Consider the following 14,830-nt stretch of genomic DNA (forward strand, 5'->3'; position numbering starts at 1 on the left):
GACAAAACTGCCTGGCATCATTGCCTGGTTTCACATACAGTTGAATGTCAGGTACACAGACATACGTATATATAAAATAGTATATATAAAATATATTCATAATGCACACAGGCACACAATATTTTACGCTTTCTATGAATCATACCCTAGAACCTGCCTGTGCTTGCCAGGAGATTGAAATCCTATCACTGCGCTCTTAAGAACATCATTAAGAGGCTTAAAGAATAGAGATGCTGCGTGTCTCCTTCAAAACAAACTTTGCTGTAGTTTTGAGGCTGATGCAAAACTTTAGCTGCAGTGCAGAACAATAAACAATACATATTTTATAATGGCAGCACAAAAATAGCATGCGATATTTCTTTCCTGGGCCTGCTAGTGCTTCTCTTCTGCTTTAAGATCACAAGAGAAGAAAAAGCATGGCTTATTCTGAGTGCCTTCCATTCAATGTTATTTACTTATTTATTTATCTAATTTATTTTTCCTTTTTGTCCTTTGCAGCCCAGCTTTTGCACTAAGGGCTTTAGCATGTCTACTTTTCACGGTGGCTTCCCTGGGATATTTTACCTATTTCAACTGTTCAAATGTTTATCTTCACCAGGAGTAAAAGAAGAAAAGCTTGATTCCCTCAGGGTGACGCAATGTTTCTGCATGGCATTTCAATAGCATCCTGTTATTCAAACAATTAGAAATCACAGACACCATGCACGGAATTATCAGCATACTGCATAGAGATTTTTATTATTATGTAGTGCATAATGAAAATGATTTGAAGGACCCCAAAGCATCATAACAGAAGGAAGCGCTGAATAATCAGGTGATTTTTATTTTTTTTTTTGAACTGCAAGAGACCAAAATATTGTTTACTGGACATATGTCAAGCTAAAATGCACTAAAGTGGTGAATATATTTATTGATGCCCTTCCCTGCATACCAAATGCAACATACTCTGGAAGGCTAGCTGGAATGCAGAGCCAGGAGCTAGGGCAGTTGCCATACAGCTGCCACGCTGCTGCTGCTGCTTAATAGCAGGGAGCGACTCGCAATATTTAAAAATACATATGGATTTTTCAGAGCACATTTGCTATGACAGCTCATGGAATTTGTTTCAAAACGGTTTCATGGACCGCTCCTGGAGGCACCTCACCTTAGAGCTGTGAGGAGAGCTGCCCGGACACTGGCTCCTTCCTGGAGCCGGACCAGCTCGGTGAGGAGCTGGTCCCGTGCTCCACCAGTTTTCAAGGCTTCATCCTGGAGACCACAGCTCATGAAAACTGCTTTAATCTGCTGTGCAAGGCACTGCAACTCAATTCCTAATTCTCCTTTCGTTTTTTTCCCTGTAACTTTCTTTACTAAGTTTTCGACAAAAAACATCACAAACTTCACCTTTGCTTCCTTCTTACAATTCAAAGCACCAATTATAATATGACCTTCATCTGGCTTCCTGATGCCTCTAGTGCCCTCAACAGTACATTGAATTGTATGCTAACACCTTTAGGGCAAAACAAATGTCTCACTTTATTTTGTTTTAAATATCATTCCTATTTGAAAGGAACTAAGTTGTGTAAAGCAGTCTTTGCTAGACTGGATGCTTTAAACCCAAACAGAGAAACTAGAGAATTATAAGGCTGACAACTGGGTTTGAAGAGCGATGGAAAAATCCTCACACTAGCTGTGTGACTGGAGACGAAAATTCTAATTCTGTTCACATGCCAATTCAAGCGTCTGCAGGTACCCAACGTGTGAAGTTTATTTAAAGCACACAGAATAAAATAAATGCCTTTTTATGGTTTGCCTACACTTGGTGTCCTTCACGTCTCTATAGTCTGTGCTAAAACAAAGCTTTGCTGACTGTTTCTCTCCCTCTGTAAACATTTGAGACTGTCCTTCATGAACGTTTTATCGCTGTGTGCCTCAGACTGCTGATATTGTTCGCTCCTATCTTGAAGCCAGCAGAATAATGAGAATTGTTCCCACGAATCCCAGTGTTTCACCCCGGCCTCCAACAGCCAGTGGGAATATTGCAACATCTGGTGGGAAGCACGGGAGACCATCTAGCTGCAGGTCCTGGCACGGACCTTGCCACACAGGAAGGCTCAGTCTGCTCACGAAGAACTGCGGCACCAGCTGGGACCAACGGCAAATTTCTGATAATACTTTCGTTAACAACACTAGAAGTTACTTCTGAAAGCAGAAAGTGGACTCTGATTTATCAGTGGGAGTAGAGGGATGATGGCCTTGTGGCTAGCAGATACCAGTGTGCTGCAAGCCCCATCCCATGCAGCACATGAGCCATCCACTGACAGTGGGGAAGGCAAGGCTCAGGAGTGACCTTCCTAAAACTAGTGAGAAGAAAACTGTGGTGAAATAATTCCTCCATGTAAAGACTCCCTCTGCACGTGCAAAATCAGACTACCTCTCACCATAAATGGCTCTGCGTCCTCAAACGTGTGCCTCCCTCTTCTGAGGAGACCTGCCTGAGGCAGCACCACCTGAACTGGCTGTGTACTCCAGGCTACCCTGCTTGGTAAACTGACTTAAATTACAAAACAAAATCCAGTCTAGCTATTTAATGAAATTTTAGGAGGATACTTCCAGGCTTTCCTTCAGGCATTGTTTACACCTCCTGCACAGACAGAAATAAAGCAAAATAACCTCATATCATCCCACACAGTGGTAAAATGAGATCTTGGCCCATAGGTATGAGCCTGGGACCTGAGCAAATCTCTGCACGTAAAGAGGGAGAGAGCAGTAGTAACCCTCCTTTTCATCAGAGCATTCAGGTCTGTAGGGGAAAGCTGCTGTACAAAACCAGGTGTTATTACTGGCTGGGGACGCTGCCTCTTCTCTTGCTGTCTCATGATGACCACAGTGGCTAAGTGCTTTTGGGAGCAAGCCCCAAGAGAGAGTACTGCTGCCAGGGAAAGGAAGATGAAGGAATGAATGAAATGTGCCATCTCAAAGAAACGTCCTTGCCAGGAAACTAACGAGATGAGAGTAACCTTCTTCAGGTCTGGGACACAGATCAGCAGAATCCACCTGCAGTTCCTGAAAGGGCTGCACCACAAGCACTGTGCTCTGGCCGGGATGGGCGTCCCTGGGGCACCCGTGCTCCTCCGCATGGGAGAGCTTCATTACAAAATGGGCAGGCTGAGAGACAGCAATTAAGTCTGTACGTCTGGGCACGTCTCACACAGGCTTTTAGCTGTGACTCACACATGGGAAAGGACCAGGGCAGGAGATGGGCGCCATGGGGAAGGGACACCTGCCACCCTGCAGGGGCTGAGAGCCGAGGTCAGCCCTGCACGTCAGCTCCTATCAAGTTTTCCTCAGGCTCATATTTAATGCATGGGATGTATTTTTAATGGCTCGGATGTGTGAACAAATCATGGCCTTGATGTTCCAACATGGGTGTGTGAAGGAGCCTCTGACCTTCTGCAATGGATGCAGTTTTAATTTAATGGTTAACATAAAGTGGGATGGAAGAGATGAAGCATTCTATTAAGACATTTGATAATAAATTGGAAAGTGCTTTCCCAGTGCCTTACATAGTTATTCTCTCTGCTGATCTATTTAGCCAACACATGTAATTCTGAGCTACAAAGTTGTATTCCTGCTTTCGTAAACATACTTACATAAAACTCAATAACAACACAGTCTATTTATTGCCAAAATGCTAGTAGGAAATTGGAAAAGGTATAAATACAATTCATTGCTGGTGATCTCCTGCCCCCTGAAGGCACTGTAAGGCTCCAAATCTTGCTCAGTTCACAGCATCATAAAACTGAAGCAATAAATGTCACTCCTTTCTTGATTGCGCATTAGGCCAATCGGCTTTTTATTGCGACTAAATAGGCCGTCATGAAGGCACCGCTCGCTTTACTACTAGGGTATGACTTTGGCTAAATGGGGGGCCAGGGAGGGAGGAAAGCTTATTGTTAAATAACAGAAAAGGGGAAAAGAAAACAGGAAAAAAAAGGTGCAAAAGCTTGTTGTTCTCCCAGGTCTCCGCACTTGCTCTTTCATGCTGTCATGCCCTGATGTATGCAGATGATTATGTGTCAATGCACATTAATATCTGATGTGCATTATCATATTATCCCTTATGTGCACTTTCACAGCCCGGTGAGCCCAGGCTCTCCCAGCCATGGGGTTACACAACCGAGCGGTGGCTTTGCCTTGGAGCACCCGTGCACAGCTCTGCCCTTGCAGAGCCAAAAGGGATCCTTTTGTGTACCTCCCACAAAGCGGCAGGAGCCGGGCGTGATCTTTACAACACCTTGTATTACAGCAAGAGCACAAAACAGACTGCCAAAACCATTCCTTAAAATGCAAATAAACGTGTGCGCTCAGAAGGCTGCTACACTTTCCTACCTAGGACTGAAAACCGCAGTCACAGCTGGTGGCAGAGGAGTAAAAAAAAAAAACAACCCTGGGTTCATTTGCTCCCCGGTTAAACTGGGCACATAAAATGGTTGCTTGCTGCCCTGCTGTCACATGTACATGTGGTATACGGACATTTCCTGAAAATAGAGAGGGATGCTGTTGCTGTCTCACACAATGCCCAGTCACACACGTGAACCCTTGTAACGTGCACAGATCGGTGTTAATGCAGTCCACAGCCACACCACCTCGATGCCAGCCGAGCTGCTACCCCACACATCTTCCAGCTGTTCCCACCATATAAACGTTTGATTCACCTGCTCCATGCTGGGTGTGCCATTTCAGCCTCCAAGCCAGGCAGAGGGAAGGCAGGTGAGGAGGACCTCCCTGCCACCTTCCAGTAGTGTCCCCGAAACCCTCCCTAAGCCCCTGCGTGTGGGCAGCCGCTGCGGCTCCTCCCCGCTCTCCAGCAAACAGCACAATGGACTAGCTTCAAGTCAGCTTTAGGTTTTCTCCCCGCTTCCACAGTCCTCTGTCCTTTCCCAGTCCATGCCCCCTGCCTCCTCTGCCATGACCACCCATCCCTCTATGCCTCCATGCATCCTGTCCACACACCACTTGCTGAACGTAGGTATAGGCTTCTTGGCCATGGAAACCTAACAGGAAAATTTGGCTATTCTAAGCCACATTTTTAAAATTATTGTAGCTTTTTTTTTCAGCTCTACTGTTGACAGACTAATAATTGTGAAAACAAATGACAGCTCTACATGGCTTACAAGCCTTCCTCCCCTTAAATTTCAGAAGAATTTTTGCCTCGCTCCTACAGGACCATGGCACCATGATAAGGCAAGAAAACCCCTCAAAATCTCACAAGTTATTTTTGGCTTTTCACAGATCAATATTTCCTCTGAAGCAATTGAAGCATTCAGTAAGCCAAATTCTGCTTTTATTGTCACAATTTCCAAGTTATTCCTTTGCACTCTGTGAACAACTGCACATGTATACTCCGACAGAACCTGTTCTCCCTTCTGCCAGCGAAAGGCTCCACTGGCTACTGAGAAGTTACTCCACGATTATGATACTGGAAGAGAACTTTTGTTTCACTGAAGTCAGTGGAATAACTTTCATTGACTTCCACAAGCTGGAAGTTCACCTTCTGAAACTGAAAACCAAGTTTGGATCAGCAGCTGAAAAGAGGAGCACAAGGAAAAAAATCTATAAGCTTTATGACTGTGTAGGGTATTATCCCCTGGACACACAGCGAGTTTTGCTGTAACTGCAAAAGATAAAAAATGTCTTTTTTATTACAAAACCAAACGTTAGGGATTCTAGTTTTTGGATAAGAGATGGATGTGTCTTATAAGGTCCCTAAAACACCTACTTGGGTGAGTAGTACAGATGGAACACAATGTGGGTTTGCATTTATCTGAGAACATTTAGAGCCGTGATATATAGTCTACATAACAGACTTCCTCAATGTATGGAGAAAATATAGCCAATTTCTTTGTGTAGGCTGAATTATTTACCAGAGTGTTCCAAAGTGTATTGGTAATAAAACACTATGAAGTATAAGTAACTCCAGACAATCTTGGCTTACGTTAAAACCAGTTGTTTTTTTTTTTAAGAATGTTATTAAGAAAATAAATCCCGAGAATCTGGAAAGGCAGGACTTTGTCAAATGAACATAAGTCTCTGAAGAACTGCATTGACTCAATGGATGGAAAGGTCAAATTCTCCAAACCATCACCCTAAGGGAGCTGGGAATCAGTCTCACTGCAAAATTAAATAGGCTATTTTGGCACAGGATGAAGGATGCAAAGATGGTAAGGTGATTTTGTAAAACTTACCTGACTGGGAAAAATGGTTGTTTTTAACTAAAACCAAATAAAATGTATGTAGAGTAAAACAATTTCACCAGATGGCCAAACAAGCCATCATTTTTCTGAGCATTAACTTTCTAGCCAAGCCGCTAGGAGTGCATTCAGTTTAGAAATACAATGTGCTCATTCCTGCCTCCTACTCTGGAGGACTGGACCATAAGCTGCTCTTAGAGAAACATCCTCTGAAGATAAAGCTAACTTCTTGTTCTGATATCTTACTTGCTCTTTCTGCAGACTCATTGCTGAGAAAGAGGAAAACCACATATTCTTGGCTTGATTTAAAATCTTTTAGAAGTCAGTGGGGATCTTTCTCTGGCTATGGTTGGGCACAAAGTCACTTTTTCACCTGGGCTAGTTTTAAGTGGAAACTGCCCACTGAAAGCGTCCTACAGTATCTCAGTAGCTTACCAGCGAGAAACCCAATAGGAACTGTGGCGTTCATGCAATGCTCACCTCAGGACCTTATTTTCTGACTCTTACATGATGTCTAGACACTGGTTGCTAATAAGCCTGAAGCTTTCACCTAAGCTGGAACTGCTGCAACTTTGTTCTTTGTGCTGTGGACAGCAATTCAAGCTACAATTTTGTGTTTTGCTAGTTTTCCCATTTTTGTGCCAGTTCACATGGCATTTCTTTCCACAGCCCAAATGAAGGAGCATGGCTGGGTTCTCTATTCAGCTCTCACGCCCCAGGCAGTAGATCTGGCTGAGCAGCCTCCTATAAAAGCTACTGACCTGACCCTTTCTCAGAGCAGGCTTAATAATTATAACATATAGATAGGTAGGTGTCATCTTGCTTTTTCTAATGTTCCCGATGTTTTGTCTTTCATTGCAAATCCTTCATTGACCAATTTCCAGTTGCTTAGGCTACTTTTTTACAGTATTACTGACTCTTAGCCCACTGCAAGGTATCTCTACAGTTATCTCAACATGGCATCTCAAGAGTTACACTGGAAGTCAGCCATTTTCTTTTTATTTCAAAATCTTTTAACCATAGAACATGCACCAAATGAAACATTAACAGTTAACAGAGCCAGAATTGGGCTAATTTCTGGGCAGGCACTGGAGGTAGCTCTTAGGTTGGAGCTAAGATAAGTGACACAGGTGTAAGAGGGTGTAAGCTGCTCGGTCATCTCCTGCTGTGCAATGCAGAGATTGCATGCTGCAGTGCTTTTACTTTCCTCTGTAAACCCTTGCCTGGACTGTTATTAGACATGACTGCTAAGCTCCATGTGAAGATTTATGCAGCAGCAGATTCACTTCATGCCTTAGGTATGATCTCAAGTTAAGCAGAAATTTAGGTCTTTGCAGGATTGTGTTTTTCTAATTTGATTTAATTTGATTCCATTTCTGTGTTTATTTGAACCACAAGTCTAGTAAGTATGTTTAAGTGTTATACATAGCCATGAACAAAGATCTACTTTTTCTCTAGAAGAGAAAGGAAAGCAGCAGAAAACAGCAATATATCTACTGTATGATGCACGGGACATTGCAGATGTTAAAGAAGCTTGTTGTTTCTGCATCTGGAACAAGTAGGTCACACATAGTTATTATACACACTGCTGAACATGAAGCAGCCAATACCCGTGTAATGTATGTGAGCTTTCAAACTACCTTTTAGTACTTTATAGTAGTACAGCATCTTGTTTGCAGATGCTCTGGTTGAGAGCAACTGATGGAAGGGGGAAGGGACCCAAAGCTGACTGACCTAATTACTGTGTGGATTGAGAAGCTGGCAAAATCATTAGGGTTTTTTTTATGTTTTCTTTCTATACTATAATAAAGATAAATATTGATTGCTAGAGCAATATTGATTGTAGGGGTCACTGCAGATGGCAGCTGCATGATTTGCACAAGTATCTCCCATGTACAGAGCTGCTTATTTGCATGAGAATGCAGTTTCACCATCCTCATGTGTTGCAGAATGTTCACTTGCCTTATAGGAGCATTTACCCAAGCTATATATATCAGTGATTAGCAGTAAAATATGAAACAAAGGACTGAAACTGTTCATCTTCTTAATACATTTTGTGTGTGTCTCTGCTGTGGGTAAGTGGAGTTTATTGTCCCAGCCATGCGGAAAGAAGCACAGGACACAAGGGACCTGCTGTAATTGTGCTGCAACGTCACCACCTCACTTGGGAATACCACCCAGGTGCACAGCATGCCTGAGACCGACGCTCCTTCTTTCACCCACTGACCTAGACACTGAACATGCCAAGCCCCTTCATTCAGGCCTGGATGCCTTCCTCCAAGCTCCCAGCTTTGGGTCATCAGGGACACAGCGTCCCCACAGAAGGGTTTCAGCATCTTCTCCTGAGCTGAACCTGCCCGGTGGGATCCTTGTCTGCTTGCAAGAAATGGAAAAGACCCCTCCAGTGTGGGCCAGGCTCATGAGGAAGGAGGAAAGTTGCCTACCACAAGCATGGTGTCTATGGCAGAGCACAAAACCCTAGGCTCAGCCAAGGAGGAGTCCTTGGGGTGTGTGGGACCGAGTTGCGGGAAGCAGCAGGGGTATTTACGCCCCTTTTTATCACTGGTGCAAACCCCCAAGTGGCCCATTCGAGGTCAGGCACCTCCTGCCATGGATACTGCTGCCTCTCTCCTCCACCTGCAACCTCCAGGAGGGAGGAAGGAGAAGGCAGAAGAGCCATATGCGGAGACGGCCTCCTTACTTCCTTGGATGCTGCCAGGCTGCAGGAAAAGCACTCTCTCCCGAGCACGTTGTACATCTCTGTGTGTCTGTCTTATAGCTAGCAAAATGCATCTTATTCTGGGCAATGCTGCACTTTGAGACTGCTGCTGGCTGACCTGCTGATATTGAAATTCAAAGGAAAAGCATGCATATTTAACCCCAATTCATCATTTTGATTTTGATTAACTCTACAAGTCAGAGGTTTGCAGGCTTTAATCTTGTTTTAAGAAAACACTCCTGTCCTCTCTTCTCAGCATTTTCCAACAGGAAATTCAACAGAAGGGTTTTTCCTGTTATTTATCTCCTTCCACTTACTTGGACATGTTGTGGACCTCTGAAATAGCTGCCCAGTATCCATCCAAACCATGGCTTGTCCAGTGTAGAAAGTGCTCTTATTTCCTCAGTGGCCCATAAGGAGGAGATTAATACTGGAATCCAGGTTTCTGATGTGGTTGTGCACTGACACTAAGCCACTTTAGCAGATGAGCAGGCACTCCATTTGGTGAGTACTATTTATATACAGTGAGTGAGTATTTCATAGATGCTTTTTGGAAGATCTTAGAAGTACACCACGGTTCAGAATGTTACGCTTCATTCTTCATTTCCTTTTAAGTATATCTCTCGGGGTGTTATGTTGAGTAGCCCTGTCTTACAAAATCAATTATTCCTTAGCCAGCTCAGAAATAAAACCCAAAGTAAGCAACACCAAATGTCTGATTTACCAATAGATTGCAATCCAGTGCTAAAGAGCATAGCCACTGCCCTGCTTTAAATATTCATGAAGCCCACTGGTGCAAAATGCATTAAAGGTGGGAATAATGCCAGTAATACATGATCCTCTTAGTGACAAGAAGCTTTCACATATTAAAGTAGCAAGATGTTAAAGACTTTCAACTGAACAGTCTTTGTTTTTAACCTAGAGAAAGAGATTCACTAATGGAATGCCAAATTGCATTCACCCTTGTGATATTAGACTGCAGAATACGGTAATAATACATGTGTGCTTTACCATGCTGCAGAAGACCTGTTATTACAGTGGGTTCTTTTCTGCCTTTTCTTTGTACTTTCCAGAGAGCGTTCACACACATATCTTACCCCTTCAAGTAGTCTTCTATGTGAAAAGCCCTCTATCAGAATCCCAGGAGTCTAGTCATTAACAGATTGGTTTTACGCAAACAAGAAGATTTAAAAATAATGGTGACACAGTACAATAGCACAATTTAGCTGAGTGACAACTGGCAATGAATAACCAAAAAAAAAAAAAAAAAAAGAAAAAAAAGGAAGAGTTAAACCAGAGACAAGGGACTGCAAAATAACAGACTGTGGCAATGCAGAATAATGTTAATTGTCGCTTTAAATCATCAGCAGCCCAACCACATCTGCTATCACACCTGTGCTCTCTTCTCTGATCTACTCTGGCACCCTAGAAATATTAGGCAAACAGCCAGCCTCATATCGCCAGCTCTCTGCGGTCTGGCTCTGCTACCAGCTTGTATCCCTCTTACCTGGAATGGATCAGGCACTGACCCTGCACCCTCAAACTGTTTCTGATAGGGGACACTGCTGGTGCCAGGCTCGTCACCCTGTAACAACAGGTACCGGAGCCACTTGGACGCAGTGACCCCATTTGGATTTTACAAAGCTCATCAGTCAGGTGAGATAGCTAAAGAACCCTGCTTACATCTGAAATTCGATCCACATAAAAATAGTGTTCAAATAATAAACTGAAATTTCTTTTCCCACTCAATCTAAGGACATTTCCTGCATGCCAGATCTTGGCAGGGGGAGTGGGAGAATATGTCTATCTGGTGCCAAACATGGAAATTCAATTAACGTACATTTAAAAGAGGGATGTAGGTCCCCCACACATAGTCTGCTTTTATTCTAGAAATAAGAATAACAAAGAGCTAAAACCCAGAAGGCTCATTTTTTAGAAAGACGTTTATCCAAGACTAATCAAGGGGCAGGGACAGGAAAACAGGGCTCTGTTACAGCACATGAAGTTGTTTACTTCAAAGCAGACCTTTAACAGGCTTTACATGGTCTTTGTACTTCTGGTTGGAAATCTGCTTTCCTGCCTTTTAACAGTTTGTCTGGTAGCATCTTCCCAGTAAATGCCCTTCCCTGCTTCCCGCCCTGAGAAGCGTCTTCCCCTACAGAAAGACCGCCTGTCAATAAAGATTGAGAACTTCAGCTCTTGCAGTCATTACACTGCTCTGTATAAGCCAAGTTGTTTCAAAGGGGAGGAATTAGATAGTGCAAAAGCTGCAGCGGGAACATAACTGGGGTAAGTTGGATCAGACTATTTTACCAAGCTATTTCTGGAAAAAAATAAACACTGCTACTTGGTGCTTATGATTAATAACGTTATCATGTAGCTAATTTTATTCCTTGCCCCTCTCTTCTCCTGCCTTCCAATTTGGAAGTGCACTTAATTATGAAAACATGAGCACTAGACTGTGAATTTTGATATATTAATTTTACCATGGTTTGTTTCTACAGTGCACCACCAAAACTCTCAAGGACAACTGGTCAAGGAGACAATGAAAATCCTGACACCTGGGGTAATTTTCTTAAGCAAAGTCAAAATTAAGCAATTTCTTCCACACAAATCTCATTACATTACTGCAAACCTATAACCATGATGCATCTTGCTCCTGTTTTTCAACACCACAATTTCTTTTGATGACCGGAGCCAGAGCAAGGCCTCTGTGGTTTGTTTACTTGGTGTTTTTTAAAGACTAGAAGTGGAGGTTATTAAAAGCCTGGCAAGACAAAAAATAAAAACAAGCACAAATGGATGACCATGACCATATTCCTAAGCTTCTTCACTGAATAGCAGAAATGTTCATAATTTCATGCCTGACCAACAGTGCATGGGTGCCTTGCCTGGATGTGGTCAGCTGCCCAACACTGGGCCCAATTGTCATGTTCACCACTCATTCATTCATTCATTGACTCCTCTCTGCTCCATTCCTACCATCCAAGTTGGAGTTCAGGCAATATTGCTTTATTGACATCTCACTGCCCAGTCTCTGTATCCATCCTTTAGCTACCACCAGCCCACAATTTCAGAAGCATCATCCAGACAACAGCTCTAACATTTGCATGATTATTTTGTTGTCTCTCTAAATTTGTATTAATTACTTAGATAGAAATACAAGGCTTGGCATTAAGGCAGTGTTAGAAGTACAGCTCTGTGAATAGCGGCTTTTTTGATCTATTGGCCATTCCAAAATCACAATAAAATGATTAGTTTAAAGTTGGCTTGATAGATGTTTGCATAGTTTCTAGGCAAAATGAAAAAAAAAAATTCTAAGTAGATAGAAGTATTTCCCTTCAGCTTATGTGGTTAAGGTTTAAAATATTAAAAAAACCCTGAATACTTTTGAAACCTCTTTAAAAAAAAACAACCCCAAACCAACCCAAACAATTTCCATTGAGAAAATGTCTAAATGTACACTCTAATTATTTCAAACATTTGAGGATTATGTCTTCAACTCCAGCAACTAGGAAAAAGCGAGACAGATTTCCCAGTGTTTCTAATGCCACACATGAATTAACATGATGATAATACTAATGATACTTTTTAACTGGAAAAGCTTTAGGTCAATTATTTTTCCCAATTCTATTTTTACCAAAGTATAAAGCTGTAAAACCCCAGATGGAATAACATAAGTTATAACAGCAACAAAATGGATAACTGTGTTTCTAGACTTTGTCTAAATTGTACATGTTCCAAAATTATAAACCAGACTGTTTTATACATTTTTTCAGAGTAATAACCATCTCAATCACTGTGTGATGAATCTCTGCGTGCAGAAAATTGAGTATCTAATATTTGTAATGCTTTCTAAACCACAGTACCTTTAAATAATACAACATTCATTAAAATAGAAGAGTAGACCAAATTACTGTACCAAACATCCTCTGCATCTTCGTCACACTCTGCTCCAAACTGGCAAATGTCACAGGTCGATGTCTCTTTTTGATTGGTTTCACCTGAGCCTTCATTGACTGTTTGATGGAAACCAGAAGAATATACATTAGTTAAGACAGCACTGTAGCAAAGCACTTCTCTCTAGAAAAATCTATTCCCTGCATCAGCTTAATGTGCTTCTCACAGAGGCAGTGCCTGGCCAACAGATGTTATTTTTGAATGGGGCCAACACAGAGATTTCCATATTGGTCTGTGATAAATTCCCTGAATTATGGAGTTAAAAGGGAAACTGGAGAAAGACCCTTCCTCTTCCTTTTCCACTTAAACACTGACCCCTTCAAGCTGCAGCCCAGGAAGGTTGTGTCACCACTCAGCCTCACTGCTTTGTTCCCTGGGAAAATAATGGAGGTGTACTGATAGCATCACGCGCTGCCTTGTGTCCTTTACCAGTGAAGGCCTTGAGACAGACCCAAGGGGATGCTTTCCTCGAAAATGTTTTGAAATTACCTGCCGTGTGGTGCAATCTAGTTCATTCTAAAGGCAAACCATTTTTCTCTTCAGAAGTACAGCTACGAGCCCCAAGGACTAGTTATCTCTGGCAGGAAAGATTTAGTGCTGTCTAGAGGAGGGGACGATCTCCAGCATAGGTTAAACTTGAAACCCAGGAAAGTCAACGCCAATGTCTGCAATTGTGTAAGGTTTGTACCTGGCCCTTAAGTCAAAACCATGAAGGAACTAAGGGGAAAATAAAAATACAGGTGTAAGAGGACTGCAAAAAATATTGACGGCTGAGTACTGAAAGAGAGAAAGAGACCACAAAGGTAGGCACCAAGAGGGTTTGTTAAGATCCAAAAGAAACCTTATCTACATTTAAAGTATATAAGCACTTTTGATATCTTTCAAAAGATGCTGCTTTCTAGCAAGACACAGTACCTAGCGATATCCTTCTGCCAGTTACAGAATAACTAAACCAACCCAGACTTTAAGTATCAATCAGCTTTGACTGATACTGTTATCTGCATAAACAGCCTCTGCAGTGTCATTCTTTCATTTCTCTCTTTCATTTGGAGTCAGCACTGTGGTGTAGGCTTATTACACGTTCAGATCCAACCTACCAAAGCTGGTGGACACGCTGAAGTGTGTTGGTAGCCCCAGTGACATTGATGGGACAAATCACCTGCCTGATGTTGTACATCCACTACGTGAGACCGTTAACCTGGGTGTTACCCGCTAACCGGGTTGTTACCGGAGGCTTTTGCGTTGGAGTGCTCTGACTTTGAAATAGGCTGCTTTTGTTATTTACTCAAGAAAGGACAGAAGTCCCAAGCTTTCACAAAGCTGTTGGAGGAGAAAGGGCTTTTGTCCCTAGAAAAGCAAGTGTGACCCCAATGCCTGTTTTTCAACAAGCTTGTGTTCTTACCCTGGACAAGTTTTTAACCTCTGTCATGTTTCCCACTGTGTAAAATGGGAATAATAGCACTGTCTACCAACAGAGAATATGGAAACAAGTATATTAAAAGATTGTGATATGCTTAGATACTGCAGTGATACAGTCCACAGAAACACCTAAGGTAGACGGTTTGTCTAAGAAGTTTTTTCCTGAGGCTTAATATAGTCAAAGGAAGTGTTGGTATGTTTAAGCATGAGCTATGCTGCAGCACCTTCTTTTCAGTTGTGCTTGAATTTAGACTATATTAAGTTGAAAAAATTCACCTATGATGAGCATTCTGATTATCCTAAAAGGAAAAAAAGAGGGTTTTGCCCTATTTGTACAAGTTTGCTCACCTTTATATCCATAAAATTCACATACAAAAAAACCAAAGGGGAAACCAGGAAACATATGCTGGATTTTTGTTCTACTGCATTGTCAGGCTTTGTAAGGAGGGTCTGAGCTGCGGTTTTTCTGTTTCCTTAAATGACTGAGGAACTCTTCAGG

At 42.3% G+C, this 14,830-nt stretch overlaps 1 protein-coding gene across 2 annotated transcripts in view; it reads right to left on the bottom strand.

Moving 5' to 3' along the window:
- TMEFF2 (transmembrane protein with EGF like and two follistatin like domains 2) overlaps positions 1 to 14,830 on the bottom strand; it is a 132,835-nt gene that overhangs the window by 41,997 nt on the left and 76,008 nt on the right. For both annotated transcript variants that reach the window (XM_052791660.1, XM_052791661.1), the window contains exon 5: positions 12,875 to 12,971. In XM_052791660.1, coding sequence (XP_052647620.1) covers positions 12,875 to 12,971 — 97 coding nt within the window. The remainder of the gene's footprint in view (positions 1 to 12,874; positions 12,972 to 14,830) is intronic.

Source organism: Harpia harpyja, chromosome 7, assembly GCF_026419915.1.
Source record: "Harpia harpyja isolate bHarHar1 chromosome 7, bHarHar1 primary haplotype, whole genome shotgun sequence".
Lineage (NCBI taxonomy): Eukaryota > Metazoa > Chordata > Aves > Accipitriformes > Accipitridae > Harpia > Harpia harpyja.